Source organism: Emiliania huxleyi (assembly GCF_000372725.1).
Source record: "Emiliania huxleyi CCMP1516 unplaced genomic scaffold EMIHUscaffold_94, whole genome shotgun sequence".
In the NCBI taxonomy this organism is placed as follows: domain Eukaryota; phylum Haptophyta; order Isochrysidales; family Noelaerhabdaceae; genus Emiliania; species Emiliania huxleyi.
In genome coordinates, this window is record NW_005195017.1 from 135,777 (window position 1) to 154,537 (window position 18,761).

The 18,761-nt window shown below is 65.5% G+C and overlaps 5 protein-coding genes across 5 annotated transcripts; 1 reads left to right on the forward strand and 4 right to left on the reverse strand.

The window, feature by feature from the left end:
* Positions 1-2,781: 2,781 nt before the first annotated feature.
* Positions 2,782-4,502, reverse strand: EMIHUDRAFT_439151 (hypothetical protein). The gene is made up of 6 exons (XM_005756877.1): positions 4,085-4,502; positions 3,917-3,955; positions 3,796-3,845; positions 3,249-3,318; positions 3,127-3,168; positions 2,782-3,048 (listed from the first exon to the last, which is right to left on the reverse strand). Exons 1-6 carry the CDS (start codon positions 4,496-4,498, stop codon positions 2,965-2,967), a joined length of 699 nt encoding a protein of 232 aa, XP_005756934.1. The 5' UTR covers positions 4,499-4,502; the 3' UTR covers positions 2,782-2,964.
* A 2,264-nt stretch (positions 4,503-6,766) lies between these two features.
* EMIHUDRAFT_220974 (hypothetical protein) lies at positions 6,767-8,836 on the reverse strand (the record flags this gene model as incomplete). The annotated part of the gene is made up of 1 exon (XM_005756878.1): positions 6,767-8,836. The coding sequence occupies one exon, from the start codon at positions 8,834-8,836 to the stop codon at positions 6,767-6,769; it is 2,070 nt and encodes a 689-aa protein (XP_005756935.1).
* Positions 8,837-9,802: 966 nt separating this feature from the next.
* Positions 9,803-10,769, forward strand: EMIHUDRAFT_439152 (hypothetical protein). Its single transcript, XM_005756879.1, has 2 exons — positions 9,803-10,061; positions 10,168-10,769. Exons 1-2 carry the CDS (start codon positions 9,810-9,812, stop codon positions 10,474-10,476), a joined length of 561 nt encoding a protein of 186 aa, XP_005756936.1. The 5' UTR covers positions 9,803-9,809; the 3' UTR covers positions 10,477-10,769.
* Positions 10,770-15,060: 4,291 nt separating this feature from the next.
* On the reverse strand, positions 15,061-16,302 carry EMIHUDRAFT_220977 (hypothetical protein; the record flags this gene model as incomplete). Its single annotated transcript, XM_005756880.1, has 1 exon — positions 15,061-16,302. The coding sequence occupies one exon, from the start codon at positions 16,300-16,302 to the stop codon at positions 15,061-15,063; it is 1,242 nt and encodes a 413-aa protein (XP_005756937.1).
* A 176-nt stretch (positions 16,303-16,478) lies between these two features.
* EMIHUDRAFT_220978 (hypothetical protein) lies at positions 16,479-17,259 on the reverse strand (the record flags this gene model as incomplete). Its single annotated transcript, XM_005756881.1, has 3 exons — positions 16,479-16,512; positions 16,601-16,764; positions 16,990-17,259. The coding sequence occupies 3 exons, from the start codon at positions 17,257-17,259 to the stop codon at positions 16,479-16,481; spliced, it is 468 nt and encodes a 155-aa protein (XP_005756938.1).
* Positions 17,260-18,761: the final 1,502 nt, after the last annotated feature.

Genomic DNA, 18,761 nt, shown 5'->3' on the forward strand with positions numbered 1-18,761 from the left:
CACGCGGTGGCCGTAAAAGTCACTCGCCTTCTCCCGAAGGGACGCGTCAATCGCGCGCCCGGGCGTGGTCTAGGGCTTGTCGCTCGCCTTTTGCGGCGTGTCGAGTTGGGCTTCGATGGCGCCCTCCACGTCCAATGCAACCTGCAGAATCCAGGCGATCGGCGTCTTGTCGGCTCGTGAGGCCCCACCTCCTCTACCGTTTCTGCCACCGCTGAGATCTCAAAGACGCCTCGGCTACAGCTCCGGGCTACGCGTGTCTCCTTGCTGTTTGGCGTCGCGATGCTCGCCACCATTCGCGCCGTCCGCGCCGGGTCGTCCGGGCACTCGGGAGAGTCGGCGAAGCAGTAGACGCCGTCTCCATCGGTATTACCGCAAGTGGCCTCGTCGGCGCACGGCATGCAAGCGTTGGCCGGCGCATCGATGCTGCATGTTCCCTGGTCTGTTCTCGGCTTGCCCGCCGCCCGCAGCGCCTTCTGAGCGACGGTGGCGAGCGAGCGTCGCCGCCGCCGCTGAGGGTCCACAAAGCACGTGAGCTCGGCGTCGCACGAGGAGGAGTCCCATGCGTTTGTGAGGTCGCAGAGCGCAGACGGAGCGTCGGCGAGGCCACTCAGGGCGGAATCTGAGCGGCAGAGAGACGGGTTCAGCGGCCCCGCCGCTTAGCAGGAGGGCAGCCGCGGCTGGCCCTGTGCACCGTCGCAATCCTCGTCGAGCGGGAAGGACTGTGTCACCTGTTCACAACTGCAGGCGTGAAGAGACACTGCCCCCACACCTCTCCACGGGTGCATGCGCCGCCTTCACTATCATCGGCACCTCCTCTGGGCAAAAGCACGGCTTGCCTGCTCACGGGCGGACGCGTCAAGGGGCACTGCCCACCGCGCCGCTGGCGCACGGGCGCACGGCTCGCCGAGATCGACGTCGCCGCACTGGAACGGATCTCCGCCGGTTACGCAGGGCCAGACCGGGTTGCTCGGGCAGGACTGAGGCGCCCAGCATGGCGGAGGCGGCGGAGGCGACACGGAGACGGGCGGCGCGGGCGCAAATATCTGCAGGTACTGCTCATACCTCTCCTTGCGCGTCTCCCACCCAGAGCCCTTCCACTCTCCTTCGTACGGCGCATCGCAGAGGCCATCCTTGATGCATGCCATCGCAGTGTCGAACGAATGGTCCAACAAGTACACGGCGTGCACCTTGAGCATCCAATACGCGATCGAGGCAGCCCAGTACGTCTTGCCGTCGTCGCAGATCGAGTCCGGATCTACGCGGCCGCCGGGGGAGCAGCACACCGGCAGGTTGGCGCAAGAGGGAGGTCGCGGGGGAGTAGCTGGCGCGGGAACGTGCGCAAGCGGGAGGACCAGGCACGCTGGGAGAGGACCAGGCGGGCGGGGCAGCGGAGCGCACCCGCGCATATGTCGATTTCCTGGCCAATTGCGGCCATTAGGATGTTGGCGTGGGCGTAGTTGCAGTTCCAACTCAGCTGCAGCGCACCGCGTCCGAACCAGCAGGATGTGCCCTCGAGAGGTCGACCATCCCAATCGACGCAGCTGAGACCGGAGGAGGAGCCTATGCGGCGTGACGGACCCGCATTCGCGGAGGTGCATTCCAGTCGCCGCAGCCGAGCGCTGGGCAAGGGTGCCGCACGCGTCCGCCGGTAGCGAGGTCGACCCGATGCTGAAGCTGTCGGCAGAGAGCGTCGGCACGCCGTTGCACGTCCCCCAGTTACTGTCAGCGTGGCGTCGTTTGCGCAACGGCCGGTGCGGCTCTAGAAGAGAAGAGAGCCTCTCAGGTTCGATGGCCCTCTCTAGAGGCTCCCAGAGCTATTGACGGGCGACTCGCTCTGTCTTGGTTGGTGCCTCGACTCACAGTTTGGCTCGCGTCTCAGCTTCGTATTTCGACGCGTCTCGTAGGCGAGGACGGAAATCTCAAGCTGTGGCAGTTGGGCGGTGGGTTGGTGGGACGGTTTGGCCACGGCACGTGGGACCTGAGTCGAGACGGCAGAGGAGGTGCCGCCACCGTCGTCACTGGAATCAGAGATGACGGGCGCGGATACGAGGTTGGTGAAGGGGGAATCGCCGGCACCGGCGAGGACTGCAGGTGGGGCGGCACCGGAACCGGAACCGGAGAGCGTTCTGGCGGGGATGGCGTCAGCAGCCTCTTCCTCACGCACGTCGGCGAGGACGCGGCCGACGAGATCAGGCTCGCAGCCAGAGAGGCCGGCGGGATACAGACTCCTCTTGTCGCTGAGAAGGAGCTTCCTCCGCCGGATTTCGCTGCCGAGACGGCAGTGATCGAGGTGACGCCTCTCTCGCACGGAGCCGCGTCCTGGAGGAGTCCGTTCCTCGTACAGGCCGGAGAGATGGCTGAGGCGGTGCTCAGCGCGCGGGGCGTTCCGAGGAGTCGCGGCGCGCACCTCAGGCGCCCCTCCTTCATTGTGCCGGTGCGCCACTGTCAACAGCATGCACTATTGATCAGCCTCCTCACCGTGCGTGCAGGACGCCCTTCACTGCTCACCTTCGAACAACCGAGCTGACGCCGCTTAGCTTTGAATCGCCGCGGCGCGGCCGGCGCAGCGGCAGCGCCGACCGAGGTGTAGCAGGATGAGCAGACACGCATACGACTCGCCCGGGATTGGCGCCACGAATTTCCACGTCGGGCAACGGGCGAGAGACATGTGCTCACGCGCTTGTCGCTTTGGCGCACGGCCTTGCGCGGGGGGCGACGTTGCTTGTTTAAATCTCATCAGCCGCGTGGCGCCGTGGGCGAAGGGCGTGGCGTGAGCGCGTGACACGTTTTGATAAAATCGCATAGCGCTCGGGTCGACATGAGGGCAGCGGCCAGGCGAGGCTTGTAGCGCAAGGCCGATTGCCGGGGACTGGCGCAAGCGCGCCATGTCCTTCCTCTCCGCCCTGCCTCTGTGTCTCATCCCTCGTTTGGCGCCCCCCACCCACCGCCCCGCCTCTCCCCTCCTCACGCGGCGTTGAATCGGTCATAGTCCGCGTCGTTCATAAAGTACTGGCCGAGGGAGCCGATGGCCGAGCGCCCCTCCAGCACCTGCGGCGAACTCAGCGCGGTGTCGTGAGCTATCTGTGCCTTCTCTCATTTCCCTCTCTTTCTTTCTGTGCAGCACACCTTTGCAACGGCGGGCAGCGCCTTGGTCCGGTCGAACCACGCCTGAGTCATGGAGCGGCGGTGATTGCCTAGGAGACCCGCCATCTCCAGAGATGGCCCCGAAGCGGGGGGGCGAGTCGCTCCTTGAGCCGCGGGGTGGCGTCGAGGGAGGCGGCCCCCGCCACAGCGGCGGTCTGGTAGAGCATGCCGAACCTAGAGATGGGGAGATAGGGGGGAGATCTGGGGGAGATCTGGGAGATGAGGCGCGTAGCCGGGCATCTCGTGCGTCGCGAACCTACGTGCTGAATACGCCAGACTTGGGGCGGGAAGGCGGCACTGCGCAGGGGACGCGGGGCCCCGTGCAACTCCGAGGGGGGTACGAACACAACGAGTACAGCAGAACACGGCTGAATACAGCAGAATACGTGCCCTCTCGACCGCCGGTTGGAGCACAAGAATACGTGCTCCGCTTCTAGGGGCCCGAGATGTGGGGAGATGTGGGGAGATGTGGGGAGATGTGGGTCTGTGCTCCGCTACTAGGGGCCCTAGGGGCCCGAGATGTGGGGAGATATGGGAGAGCTGGGTTGGCGAGGACGACGGCTTCTAAGGAAGCCGTCGTCTGCGCCTTGTCTGCCGTGTGAATCGTGCGTGTGCGTCCGGCTCTGGTTGTGAACTTCTAGCATGCCAGACAGGTACAGCTCGCCCGCCGTCTGACCGGTCGAGGTGAAGCCCAGCGGCGCCTATTATATTTATTATATTATATCATATTATATTATATTATATTGCCGGTCGAGGTGAAGCCCAGCGGCGCCGCGCACAGCGCCTCCAGCTTTGCGAGGTGGTCTGGCACCTGTGCAGAAGCGGGCGTGAACGCGGCCGGTTCCGACCTCTGTCCGCACCCGCGTCGCAGCGCCAGTGTGGCAAGGAGCCGTCTCGGAGAATCTCCGGCAATCTCGGGTGATCTCGGGCGGTCCGGCACCGTCGTGGCGATGAGGCCGCGAACCGCCGCCGCCTTGGCAGCGCGCACCTCGCGCGGCTTCCAGCGGGCCAGCTCCGCGCCGAGGAGGAGCGAGTAGAGGTCCTCGCCCTCCGCCAGGCACATCTGCGAGAGCGCAAAGTCGTCGTCGCCCGCGCCGTGCATCGAGGCGCGGTGCGCGATGTAGTTCGCGATCGCGACGCTCTGGCCGACCACGCGCCCGCCTGGCGTGCGCAGCATAGGGAGCTGCCCAAACGGCGAAGCGCCCGACGCCTTGATCGCGGGCCAGCTCTTTGGCCCTGCAGGCGACTTGTCGACCGTGAAGCCGGTCCACTCGAGCCCGCTCGCCTCGGCCAGAATCGCGAGCTGCAGGCCCTTGGCCTGGACCGGAAAGTAGATCAGCTCGCCGAGGGACATGTCCTGAGCGCAACACTGGAGCGCGCGAAAAGGAACCCGATAACGTTGAAAAAGAATTTTACAAAGCCCCGCGCACAACACTGGCCGCGAGGGGCGGTCGAGGCCTCCGTTCGGCTGATGCGCGGTTACAACCGCACGGGCGAGTGGCCAGAGCCCATCCTCACCAGCCCTGCCCCGCAGCGCGGCCGCTCGCCAAGCCCCGTCGATGAGTGGTCAGATGGTTATCCCCCACCTTAGGGGTAGACTATGCACGCGCGCACACATATGCGTGAGGGCGACGATGCCCGGGGTGGCCGCTCTCACGCGCAGCACTACAAAGTTGGAATCGTTGTCTCCCGGTGTTCCAGGCCGCTCTCTAAAGGCACACCCACTCCCACCGGGAACCCAAACTGACCCGCGCCCCCCCAATGACCCTGCGATCGTCTAACTAAGCACCGCTGCCGCTCCCAGCCAGCACACTGTGAGATAGCCAACACCGCCGCGCCGGAGATTGCGGATTACATAGTCATTCTTAAGTTTCGGTAAGTTTCTGCGTACGGCTTTAAAAATAGTATACTACACCACCTCTCTGGTAGAGGTTGCATACTGTACCCATTATTTATGACAGTTGGGCAGGCGCACCGGGACCGTGTGCGCGCTATAGGCTGCCGGCATTTCCAACTCGTACAAGTAAGAAATGGTTTATTTCGCTTTTCGGACTGGATCGAGGTCCGTCCGGCGGCGGCGGCTGCAAGGTACCGCTACCGGGGCTGTGTAGCCATGCAATGCCGCTTGGCGGGCACACTCGCCGATACGGGCACACTCGCCGATTATCGGCGAGTGTGCCCGCTATCGGCGAGTGTGCCCGCCGAGCGGCAGCAGCTGGCGTCGACGTGCTGGTACCCTTTCGGCTGCGCAGAAGTCAGGCGACGTGGGCCGCACATGTGGGTGGGTAGTAAGCGAAATTTTCCGGCTTTGCAGAGTAAATGCGCCTTGCGCGAAATTGCGCTAACGCAGCGAATTTTTTGAGCGGTGTCAAACGCGCGAGATCAGGCCCTTCCGACGGCAAATGTGCGAAAGGTCGATCCTAGTCGCAGTTCGGTTCAAGTTCGGACGAGAACGTTCACTTTTCGCATTTCGCACGTAATAACTATCCCCTGGGGCCTTCCCCGCGGCTCCCGCGGCCACAGACGGCTCAGCTATGATAGCTAACAAGCTGGCTGCCGCAGGAGCTGCCAGATTCGGTCGTACCAGTCGATGCCACGCGTGCCGAGGTGGCCTCCGCGGCCCTCTCGGCACAAGCACGCGTGGCATGGAGGCGCGTGCATATGCGACAAAGAGGCTGCCACCTAACCATGCCAGTGGCTGAGCCATGTGTGTATGAGCTAGTGGAAGTGGAGTCCTGCACGTCATACTGCATCAGTTGACCATGGTCTGGCAGCATGCTGGTGGATGAATTCACCAGCCTGCCAACGTCACGAGACAGGTGACCAGATCGACCAGATCAGCGCGCACGGCCGTCTCCAATGCATCGGCGGCCGCGGCTGAGGTCGACTAGCACGGCTGAGCACCGCCAGACCATTGGCCGCGCCCGCAGCCGGCGCGGGCATCGAGGTGGTTGTGCGCCTCGTGGACTGCAGTCCACGTCGCCTGACTTGTGGCGAGCAGAAGGTACCAGCACGTCGACGCCAGCTGCTGCCGCTTGGCGGGCACACTCACCAATAGGTGCTGAGTGTGCTCGCCAAGCGGCATTGCATGGCTACACAGCCCCGGTACCTTCTGCGCGCCGCAGTCGGACGGACTGCGATCCAGTCCGAGAATCATAAACCTTTTGTTACGCTTTTGACCGAACTGCGACTAGGATCGACCGAAACCGCCCTTGGGTGACGGGGTCTACGTAGGCTGAGGCCGTGTTGTGTGAGAGGTGGGGGGGGGGGGGTTCCGAGGAGTATATCATACCGGCGGCGCGAGGGCATAGATGTTATACGGCTTATACGGCTTTATGTTATTAATTGGCAGATTGAATTACAGCCAGTGAATTGGCGATGAGTATTAACAGTTTGGAAACCACCGGGGTCGTGCTCCCGATCAGTGTAGCAGACAAGGAAAAAATAGCCGTTTCAGACAGACCCGTGCTAAAAGTCGGGAACGGCGAATGATACCACGTTGTTCTTTTTAGATACTTGCTTGGGGCGCCGCCCCATAAAGGTATCTGCCGAGACCCGCTGGGTATCTTTTTCCGGTACCCGATTTTCATCACGCTCAAGTATCATCTCGAGATAGATACCATCACATCGGCTCTTGGAGGGAGGCTCCTAACGTCCCTGCCTGGCGTGATAATCGACACCGCTCGTCGTCCGCCGCAGTACCAGTAGTGACGAGCGAATTGCCTGCTATCCGTAGTGGCGTCCCGGCACCCTTGATGAGCGCGGGGAACCGGCAGCCCGCGGCGAGGCATGCGTCGCGAGGGACCGGGCGACGCAGAAACCTGGAGAGGCGCGACCAGGACTCGTTGGCGGAGAGCGCGGTGATGTCGATCTCGAGCAGGCGCGAGGCGGGCACGAGGGAGCGCACGAGCGCATTGTGCGCCTCAAATGCAAGCCGGACCGTATCGGAGTCGGCGCCGCCGCCGCTCCTGAGCAAGTTGAGCTCCTTCTGCCGAGCCTTGGCGGAAGCATCACACGCGGGGTTCAGAAGCTCCCAGAGCGGTACGTCCCTGTCCACCCCCCCTTGCCAAACGTCGGGCGGATCCGCTGCCCGCAAACTCGTATCGTTCACGGCCACCGATTGCTCATACGACCCCCTGTGGTGGCGTGAGCGAGAGGCGAACCAGGCGGCGGCTGGACGAACAGTGAGGACGACGCGCGCAGTTGGTCCATACGCTCGCCAAAGGTACGGGAAAAAGTTGGGCACGGGCGTGTCGAAGACGGCATCCAGCCCGTCGAAGACCCGGAAGAGCGCCGGGTCCTTTGTCTCCTGTGCGAGGTATTTGCATAGCCGGCCCTGCAGCAGATTGTGCATCTCGGAGCAGAAGGAAAGGGGGCAGTTCACGCCGGCCGATGCATTGTAGTAATGAGAGCAGTGGCCGGTTGTGAGCCCAAATTGTTTCATGGCCGTCGCGAGCGCTCTCGTCGCGGTCGAGCCCCAGCCAGCACCGATCACAAGCGGCTCGACCTGCTGCGCCTCAGTGCCAGGATCATCTGACGTAGCAGCGCGATGCTGGACCTGCCCTGCGCCCAACAAATCCAGCTCAGTCGCACCTTTGACTTCGTTCGCCACTCCCCCGATGGTCGGCACGTACAGCTCGGGTCGCGGCGCGCACTGCGGGTTCGCCTCCGCGTGGGTCGCGAGCTTCTCGAGCACCGTCGCCTTGATGCGGCTGATGCGTTGCTTGAAGAGGCTCACCGCCTTCCGCGTGCGGCTAGCCGCAGGCAGGGCCGCGAGCTCTGCCGCGTACTCCGCAGTGCCGGCGGGCCAGTAGGCGGCGACGAGGAGGCGGCGCGCGCTCGTGGCGATGTGCTCGCACTCCTCGCTGTGGTCGACGCAGAAGCGCGCCCCCCGGATGATGTCTGATACGTTCGCGAGATCGACCGGAATGAAGTGCTCCCACGGGCGGGCGAGGCTGGTCGTCCACGTGACCGCCGTCTGCGTGGCCTCCATCAGCAGCGTGCAGCCGCTTGCCATCGCCCAGACGGACGCAGAAGCGGCGCCATTGCCGGGCAGGATCAGCAGCATCTGATAGCGCTGCGCCTGCTGTACGGCCGTGAGATACTGGTCGAACTTGACGCTACGCAGGCCATCCCCGGTTTTGTTGTGTGGCGCAAGATCGTGCAGGCCAGTGTCGAAGAGGGAGCCACCGTGTGCACGCAGCGCACTCACCACATCAAGGCGCGAGGTGCCGTCAGTGCGACCAAGGCCTGTGGACAGGCTGCCGCGCCACACCACCACGGGCCGTCGCTGCGACCACGGCACGGCGACGCTGAGCAGCTCGGGCCAGAGCCTCGCCACATCCTGTTCGAGCATCCGATACATCGGCCAGACCACCACGTTAGGGCTCGAAGCGTCGCGGCAGCTCATGATCGCAATTTGGGGAGAGGGAGTGCAGCGGTCGCCGTCCATCACAACAACGGGTCTCTCACGTGCGCGGCTGCTGAGCAAAGGCAGCGTGTCGTAGAACTTTGCGCTCGTGTTCCGCAGCACCGACTGTCTGGAGACGGCTCTGCTCATGTTGTTTATCATGTACGTGCCGTTCGGAAACACCAGGAAGTCTCTGCCTTTAATGTTGCGTTCCGTGTGGCTGCACGAAGTGGTGAGTGCGCGGCCGATCCAAGCGTCAGCGACATCCGAAACTCGCAGCATCGTCGGGGCTGTCATCAAGCCGTGTGGTTTTGTGTTACTCGCCTGCCCACTGATAGGGCACTCGGAGGTCAGCGGGTAGCGTTAGGGCAGAGTGTGGTCGTCGGTGAGGGCGACTGCGGATGTGATGGGCGTCTTAGAAGTTGCGGATGTGTTGTGCTCGGGACAGCGCGCGTCCTGGTGTGTACTTGTTACGTGAAAACCCGCTGGGACCCGGACGCCAGCACACACGGCTAGATTTCATGGCGGGCCGCCTAGGCCCTGGGGTCGGAGGCTAAGCCGGCGGCCCCGGTTCAACTACTTCATATTCAAGCCGGCGGCCCCGGAATCCGATGTTTTCTTGTGTCAGGGACGTACAGGGACCTTCAGGGGCGTTGAAAAAGGTCGTCAAATCTCGATAATTTCATTTTGCCGTTACGACCGTTACACCGACCGTTACACCGACCGTTACGACAGTTACGGACGTGACACGTGTCCACGCTCCCGGTTAGGGCGGCTAAGTCGGGGCCGCCGCCGCGTTTAGGACGGCTAAGTTCGAGGCCCTCTCGTTAGAGCGGTTACGCCGAGGCCGATCCAGACAAAGAAGGCGGCGGCTGACTGTCAGCGATGGCAAAGCACTCGCGCCGCCGCCGCAGACGGAGCTGCAGGTGTGTGTGTGCGCCGCAGCCAGCGCCGGGCAGTGCGACACACCCCGCGGCGCATTCTGCAACGCCCCTAGGGCGTAGGCCTGCGACGCTAACGTCCGTACCCGGCCCTCCCGGCCCGTCTCTTGTCTGCTCTTTGCTTGCGTGTGTGCCCGTGCCTGGTTTCGTTTAATTTCTTTTTTTGAGAGCGCCTTCGTTGTTAATAGTACAAACCCAATGGTCCTCTGCGAGCGGTCCTTCGTTGCAGTCGCACACACGCACGCGCCACATTTCTTTTCACACATACAAACTCACAAGCAAGGCTCACACGCCGTGCCGAAATGCGCGCCATCATGGCGCATGCGCAGGTGCTCGTCGCGGCTGCAGCCGCCGCACGCTCCGTGGAACGCGACGCCGCGCCATCGACGGCGCTCATGATGGTGAGTGTGTGTGCGCCGCACCTTGTGCCGTGCCCTGCCTCACGCGAGATGCCCCCGTTCGCTGCGCGTGTGCGCCCATTGCAGGCGGACGAGGGCGCCGGGTTCAGCGTCGCGGCCAGCTCGACCGCCCTCGTCGCCGTCGGCGCGGCGGCCGCAGCGCCCAAGGTGCGCGCCACGCTTGTGCAGAGCCGCCCTTGCCGCACCGGCCCGCGCACCGGCCCTCGAAAGCTAGCTCAAAAGCTCAATCCTCTCCGCACCCGCGCGCGCGCAGGCCCCCGATGACGCGAGCGCCGACGACGAGGCGGTGCGCGCGCTCCTCGGTACGCAATTTGAGCGCGGCGACGCGGAGGACTACGTGCAGCTCAAGGACGTGGCGGCGCTGCTCGAGGCGCACCATCCCGACTGCCACGCGCGGCTGTACCTCAAGACGGGCACGCGCGTGCCGAGCAACGAGGCCCTGGCGGCGACGGTGTCGCGTGTGCTCGGCCGTAAGGTGCGCAACGAGCAGGTGACCTTGCCGGGCCAGGTGAAGGCGCGGGGCCCGATCCGGGGCTTTCGCAAGGTGTGTGGCCGACCCTGAGGCTACCCCGAGGCTACCCCGAGGCTACCCCGAGGCTACCCCGAGGTTTCGCCCCGTGGCGTCGGCCGGTGACGCTCCCAGTGCAGCTCTCCACGTGCTGAGCGCTCTGTTGTGTGCGTACGTGTGCGCCAGGTCGTCGCAGCCGCAGACGAAGCCGACGGAGCAGGCGGCGAGCCACGCGCGGCCAAGGCGCCGCGGCTCGACCCCGCCGTGGAGCTGGAGGCGCTCCGCCGGCGCGTGCACGCGCTCGAGCACGAGAACGAGCGGCTGCGCGGCGCGGCGGCGGGGGTGCTGGATGCGGCAGCGGCGGCGCGGAGCTCGCCCTCGAGCAGCGAGGGCACGGTCGACGCGCCGCGGCCGCTGCGCGGGCACGGCCTGCGCGGTGCGCAGATCCGCTGCCGGCCCTCGCACGACGTCGGCACGATCGTCGCACGATGCGAGGCCTTTGACCCGATCGGCGAGGCGTACGCGCTGGTCGACGCGCGCGGGCGCCGCCACTCGGTGCGCCTGCACGGCCCGGGCAGCCTGCGCTTCGAGCTCGTTGCCGCGGCGCCGCGCTTTCGCATGCAGCGGGCCGTCGCGTGCAGCCTCTGTGAGGACGCCGGCGCGACGTGGCGCACCGCGTGCTGTCGACACGCCATCTGCGGGGCGTGCCTCGACGGCATCGAGAGGCAGCGCGCCGAGTTTGACCGCTCGGTCGCCATCGCGCCGCCGCCGAGTGGCCGAGCGTGCCCCTTTTGCGGTCAGGTCGACGAGGGGGGGATTTTTCAATCCAGGAGGGGCCTCAGTGGGGTGCAACAGGAAAGGGTATCCGCCGATCCATGCACCCCTCCTCATAGGACACCCTCCCAGACTCTTTCCCTGGGACGTGGGCCGGAGACAGTAAGCTTAGAGGTACATAAAATCAAATACTACTCATCACGCGATTCGCAACTCCGTGCATAATTTGGCTGTCGAGGATGCGGAGGTCGAGTCGATTTTTGTTAGAAGTAGGCCACTCAACTAAGGTATATCGACCTTCGAGCAAACGTCCCGCCATGTTGCGTTGGCCCGAAGAAAAGCGCGAAGGGCGAAAGTGGGTCGAACAGAACCTCCCTCCACAACCGTCGCCCACGTGAAAAACCGATCTTCCAGAGCGCAGAGGAGCGAGAGAAAGCCCTCGCCGTCTGAAGTTTAACGAGGGACTGGCATCGGTCACAAATCACTATGCACCCCTCGGCAATGCGCATCGCGTCCAAAGTACCTCGTGCACGCCCGGGTCCTTTTCGATTACCCCAGCTTTGTAGTGATTCGCGACGATTCGTGCGACTCTGTGCTGTACAAGGCCGGTGCTACGCTGGATGAACACGAGCACAAACGTCCAGAGAACGCCTGGGATAGGCATGGTGTGATGGGCACATATGACTTCGACACGAGGAGACTGCGCACGCTTCTTTTACAGCGCGGCTGCACGGTTGAATCGATCCAGCCGGTGAAAGATGGGCCGCACGGATTACGAGTCATCTTCATCAAGAAGGCCACACCTGCGATGCATGTGTAGCAATTGCGCGATCAATGAGGACCTGGCCATGCAAATCTTTCCGATCGGATAGGCCTGGCACGCATGTGTATGTGGTCATTGTGGACGTATCAAGGCGCACCTCGACTCCACGAAGGGCATGCATGGGCTCTCGCATTCAGGCACGCCCTCAGGCGGGCCTCGGACGTGTGCCCATGTCCATGGCACTATGTAGATTGAACGGCGTCCTACATTCTATGAGAGATCTCTTCCATTATGGACAGAAGAGCCTGAGCTCTGGATAGACGTCTCGAGTGGTACTGTAGGCGTCCGAATTCGCTTGCAGTTGGATCCCTCGGAGGGTTGCGTCATTTTGTGGTCGCGCCAATGAATAGCCCCTGATGGTGATCTTGGGACGATTACCACACACTAAACCGACTGTACCACGAGCAAGTAGCATGTTGAGATGTCTCCAGCGCACCAAAGATGAGCTTCTAACTCCACGCGGGCATACCCGAGAAATGATCAAAAGACGTTACAATCAGTAACCAGCCTCCGGCGGGGCCCCCCGCTACCATCCAAACCCGAGTACCGGTCTACTAATCATACATAGAGGCTCAAGTGTGACATAAGTCCACACACATTACGACATACACATGCACAAAGCAAACTCTCACGACACACGGCAACCGGGTGGAGCGGCGGCGGCGGCGGCAGCAGCACGCGCGGGCGGACGGATTCGGACGGGGCGGAGCAGCAGCCGCCCAGGCGGCCGCTGCTCTGTCTGCCAGAGCGCGCCGTCTGCCTGCGCAGCTCGAGCGCGGTCAGGTGCAGCGAAGCGTGGCGGCGCGGGGAAGCGCGGCGCGGTGGTGGCGGCGGCGGCGGCAGCGGCACGCGCGGGCGGACGGATTCGGACGGGGCGGAGCAGCGACCACCTAGGCGGCCGCTGCTCTGTCTGCCAGAGCGCGCCGTCTGTGCGCAGCTCGAGCGCGGTCAGGTGCACAGGGAAGCGTGGCGGCGCGGGGAAACGCGGCGGCTCGAGCGCGGTCAGGTGCACAGGGAAGCGTGGCGGCGCGGGGAAACGCGGCGGCGGTGGCGAGCAGGCGAGCGGCCCGCGCGCGGCGAGGCGGACAGATGATCGGCAGGCGGGTGATGGGCCGGAGAGTGACCGCGCCCAGCGATCGGAGAAGACGAGCCGGTCGTCGCTCGGCCGCAGCTGACCTCGAAGGCGTGCGGAGCGCGACTGTCGGTGTCGGTGGGCGGCCGTCATGTGGCGAGGAGGGAGGGCGACAAGTGCGCGTCGTACGGGTCGCTCTTCATCGGCCAGTCGAGCGGCACTCAAGTCGAGACCGAGCATGGGCGACGAAAGCCGGTGAGGCCGGCGAGATTCGTTGCGAGATACGGTTCGCGCCCAAACAAGTTTGGACGCTCTGGGGACGCGCCAAAAAACCAACTCGCTGGAAAGGGGGCTACTGGGGCGGCCAATTCACACCTCGCGGGACTACTTATGTTTTCGTAAACGTAGTCGTGGCCCCCCGCTACGTCGCACGACTGCGACTGGGTAGCGGGGGGCTAAAATCACCAGACACTGCATCACCATCAGCCACGGGGTCCACGCGTGCCTCGCTACGTATACGGCCACGTGTATCATCCCCAAGCGGCTACTATCAGTCTGCCATGCCCATATGCAATACAGAAGCGTTTGACACGGCCTGTAATCCCAATAGTGGCCGTGGCTCACGCGAGACGTTACATATTCGCCGATTGCAGCAGCTGCGAGCGGTGTCGGGCGGTACGATCGCACTATCAAACGCACCCAATATCCCGTCCGTAGCCCCGCATATCTGTGCCAAACCATCGAGAAGTTACGACTTTGCATTTTTGCTGCAGCGCGCGGCCGCGGATGCGCCGGGCGAGGGCCACACGTGTGTCGTGCGCGCCAAGAGCGTCCCAGCGAGGCTCGGATCGACCCACGCGAGCTGCACGGGTCATATTCCGGTGGCGTGTGTGCTATAATTGGCAGCTTACATGATGTCAGACGTTACAAATTTACGACCACACACAGCTGCGGACTGCGGACGCGGGTCGCGGGGTGCGGGGGGTCCTGTCGGGCCCCGTCCCCCGTCCCCCGTAACCCCGTACGAGAGGTACGATCGCACTAGGGCCGTTGGCAGCCCGGAAACGGGACATGCCATTGATACCACCCTCACGATCACTAACCTGGTCGATCAGACGCACCCAATATCCCATCCGGGGCCAGAGCGGAGACCGGAGTGCACAGACTGAGTCCTGACCGGAGACGGGGAGAGCGGCCCGGCCGGCTGCCGGCGCGGGCTGCCCCGTGCCCGTGCCGCGAGAAAGGGGGAAGGTGTTTATAATAAATTCATTGATAGGCTACGTATGACCAGCGCGGGTGGGTCGTGTAGACACCACCCGCGCGGGCCCAAGTCGAGATTTTGAGGGTGGAGATGTGATGAGAGTGAGAGACGAATCACACTAACCCCCTCCCCCCCCCCCCCCCCCTCCGACGAAACGGCGGCTGTGGTGGCGGCTGAGCCTGCAACGCGCGGCTGCGGCAGGCGGCTGCGGCGGGCGGCTGCGGCGGCGGCGCGGCGGCTGCGGCGATCCGGCGGCGACGGTGATCCGGCGGCGGCGCGGCACGGCTCACGCGCGGCGGCATCGGCGGGGCGGCGACGAGGGCTGCGGCGGCAGCGGCGATGGCGGCGCCGAGGGTAGCTCGAGGGCGTCGAGGGCAGCGTCGAGGGCAGCGTCGAGGGCGGCGTCGAGGTTGGTGTCGGGGAGCGACGGTCGGGGGCAGCGGCGGAGGCCGCGACGCGTCGCAGCCGCCTGGCCCTTTCCATGTCCCTCCTCATCGCCTCCGTGGTGCCCATCTCGTCGTGCCGCACCCACGAGTCCTCCCAATCTCCCTCCCATTTGCACAGGTATTCCCACCAATGTGAAACCGGGCTTGAGCCGTCGTTTTCGTCTTGTCACTTTGTGTGGTTTCAGCATATGTGTACAGTGTACGTATTTTGTGTGGCACCACATAGTGTCCATACTCCATACAGCCCTCTAGTGGCGCGCGGCTATACACAACGCTCGACGTAAGCAACTTCAACGTCCGCCCCAGCACGCGCCAGCACGTCGCACCAAGCGACCTGTGAGTCGCTCAGGCGGTCATTCGGCCCCTTGACCTCCACGAAACGCGCGGCAGCCGACGGCCGGTCCGCGAGGAGCAGCAGGTCTGGCGCGCCATGGCTGAAGCCCCCGTAGTCGTCGGCGAGCGCGCGGCAAATGGCAGCGACAACCCGCCCGCCGAGCGCGGTGGCCGTCCACTGGAGCAGCGGCAGGTCCAAGCGCGACCAGTCGAGGCCGATGCACTCCTCGCCGTAGTGGGCTGCGTGGGCGGCGGCCAGGCGAGCCGAGAGAGAGAGGTGGGCTCGTGGCGAGGCGACAGGAGTGTCCTGGGGCACGGTCCCGTCAAGCTGCTCGTCGGGCGCCGCGCTCTCGATTCGCTTCAGCAGCGCGCCAACAATGTCAGCACGGCGGCTCGCAAAGGAGCCGCAACCGGAGAGCAGATCGTCGGGCGCGTCTGAGGAGCTCGAGCCAAAGGCGCCGGGGAGCGGTGCGAACAATGCGTCCCACATCAGCAGGGCGAACAGGGAGAGGAAGAGCGCGTTCTCGAGGTGCACTCCTTTTGACCAAGGAGTGCCGCCCGCGCCGGACAGGTAGTGCAGCCGCACGTACTCCTCCACGCCGCGCGCGATCGACCCGTCGGCCGCCCGCCAGCCCAGCCTCCGCCCCGCGTCGCCGCCATCCAGCACCTCGTCGCCGCGGAGGTGCACCTCCCGCGGCGCGGCGAGCGACGGGAGGGCGGGCCTCTTCCAGCGGCGGGGCGGCACGGCGAGCTTCTTGAGCACGCGGCGGACGGCCATCAGCTGCACGGCTCCCAGTTTTAACGCCTCTGTACTGCTCCCGCCGCCGCTCGACTCGAGGAGCGAAGCGACGCTTGCGCTCGAGAGGTGGCCGTTGGCATCCAGGTGCGAGGTGTGCGCAGCCTCGCACAACCGGCAAGCCCTTTCTTGCTGCCCGGCCCTGTCGAGGTCCTTGACGCACTGCACAAAAAGGGCCGCGCGCCACCGCTGCGGCATCATCGAGTGCCCGATCGTGTCGCACAGCGCGCGCGCCGACGCGCCGTGCTCGCCCTGCCGCCGAAGCTGCGCGCAGCCGGCGGCAATCACGCGCCCGAGCACCGCGCACCAGGCTGGGGAGCGCCCCTCGCCGCCGCCGAGCAGCAGCGAGCGCGCCTCTTCGAGCGCGACCAGCATCGCGGGTGCGTCGCCCGTCCCCGCGCCGCCCTCGCCGCAGCACGCAGCTTCGGCGCGCGCCGAGAGCTGCAGCGCGGCGGCGTAGCGGCGCAGCGCGAGCGGCGATGCGAAGCGGGGCGTGCGGGCCTCGGCTGCCGCCGCGAGCGCCGCCGCCGCGCCGAACCGCGCCGATGGGCTCAGGCCTGCGCCGCCGCGCAGCATGGCGGCCGCCTCGTCGGGCGCGTAGCCCGCCGCGCCGAAAAAGAGGATGCTGCCACGGTGCAGCGCGGCCGCGACGCTCGGCCTCATGCGGGCGCACGGGCAGAGGGCGCGAAGCAGCGGCGTCTTGAAGGCGTCGCCCCTCCGCCGGCCGAGGAGGGCGCAGAGCCGCTCCGCGAGAAGCTCGCGAGTGGCGGAGGCGGAGGCGGGAGGCGCGTCGAGGCGCACCTCCTCAAAGACGCGGCGCAGGGCGCGCGCCGACAGCTGCGAGAGGGGCGCGGCCAGCTGGGAAAGGGGCGTGGGCAGCGGAGAGCGCGCATCCAGCACCTCGATCAGGCCCGCCGCCGCCGCCGCCGCGGCCGCCGCCTCCGCCGCCCGAGCCGCCGCCGCGCGGGCGCAACTCTCGTCGCCTTCGCCCGCTGCTGCGTGCTCGCTGCCAGGGCGAAGCAGCAATTGCCACTCGCCCGGCGCGGCGAAGCAGCGCGCGACCGCATTGAGCGCCGCGGCGGGCGCGCCGTCGTCGTGGAGGGCGGCGATCGCCGCGACGAGGCGCACGTCAGCGGGATCGAGGAGCGCTCTCAGCCCCTCGCCAGGGTCGAGCAAGCCGCGGGCGACGGCGGCAATGGCGGCGCCGGGCGCCCTGCTCGCAGGCCCTGCACGCTCTCCCAGCCACGCATTTCGGCGGCGCGGGTCGCAGCTGAGGTTGCTTCCCGCGCCAGGATGCGTATCGCCGCCGAGCCGGCTGCTGTGCTGCGGCATGAAGGGCGCCCTTGCCAGCACGAGCGGCCGCGCCGGCGACGCGGAGGCCGGCGCGCCGGCGCCAAAGGCGCGGGCGATGGGCGTGCTGAGCAGCGGCGAGGCCGGCGAGCCAAAGCTGAGCCGCGGCGAGGCGGAAGAGCCAAAGCTCAGCGGAGGAGGCGCCGCCGGCACGGCAGCGGCCACAGAGGGCGGCCGTGGCTGCTCAGCAGTTGCGGAGGGCGGCCGTGGCTGCTCAGCAGTTGCGGAGGGCGGCCGTGGCTGCGGCGTGGCTGGCGGTGGCGCGGCTGCGCACCTGTCTAGGTGCTCGTTGATGAAGTGGAGCGCGACGGAGCGCTTGCAGCACGGGCACTCTGCAAAGCGGGAGCCGGAGGAGGAGGCGGCGGAGCTGTCGCGAGCGTTTGAGCCCTGCACATTTTCGCGCGAGTTAAATCCGTTAAAGGCCCACTCCACGCCCCCTTTCGCCTTTGAGCAAGTGTGCACACTTGGCCGCCGCTGCCTCCTGAGCACCCCCACGCCGGTTGGGGCTGCTCTCCGCCCACCAGCCGGCCACAGGCCGCCACCCTGGCCGGCCGGCGTCGAGAGAACGGCCAGACTCGACCGACCGGTGTCGCGCCGCTGCCTGCTTCTCGCGCCGCTGTAGCAGCGCCAGCGGCTCGGCCGCGCATCCTTCACACACGCCGCCACGACCAAGCTGAGCGGGCCCAGTGTCGAGGTCTGGTGCGAGCTGCATGTGAGGGGCGGCTTTGGCCACAGCAGGTCCACCAGACGGATCTCAAAGCTTGCCGTCGGCGTGCTGTCGTGGCGAGAGCCGAGACCGCTGCAGAGGAGCCGAGTGCAGTGACGATCCAGAGGCTACCAGGGCCACCAAGTGGTAGCCCTTGCCCATTCTGATCAGGGCTGTGCTTTGGTGGGGTTGTGTTTGAGCATGTGTGAAGTGGGAGTGCGTGCCGGCGGTGTCTGTGGGTGAAACGGGCGTGAGTGAGGCCGTAAGAGCCGTGGTATGAGCCAGAGTGGGCTTCATCACCCAAAATAAGGACGGTTTGGGACAGCTCAGACTTGGCACTGATGAGCCTGGGCCAGGAGGGCGACAGAGAAGGCGAGGTGGTGAGCTGGGAAGCCGCTTCATCGGCACCTGGACGTGTCGCGATGAACTGCCGAAAAGTACTATTTGCGGCTATTGCTCAAAACTTCGGGAGACAAGGCCTACATATTATGACTGAATCCTTGCGCCTGGTGCATGAGGGCTGCGGGTCGGGACATTTCACGGTCGGTGGCGCCGGTGTTGGCCTCCGGAAAGCCCTCGGAATCGCCTCGGATGGGGTCCACCGGAGACAATCTCGAGCCCTCTCCGTGGCATCACGAGCCGGTGTGAGCTTGCAGACCCAAGGTAAGTGCGGTCTGGGACGGCTTAGGCTTGCTACTGATGGGCCTGGGCCAGGAGGGCGACAGAGAAGGCGAGATGGTGAGCTGAGACGCTGGAGAGTCCGCGTGTGACCGTGTCG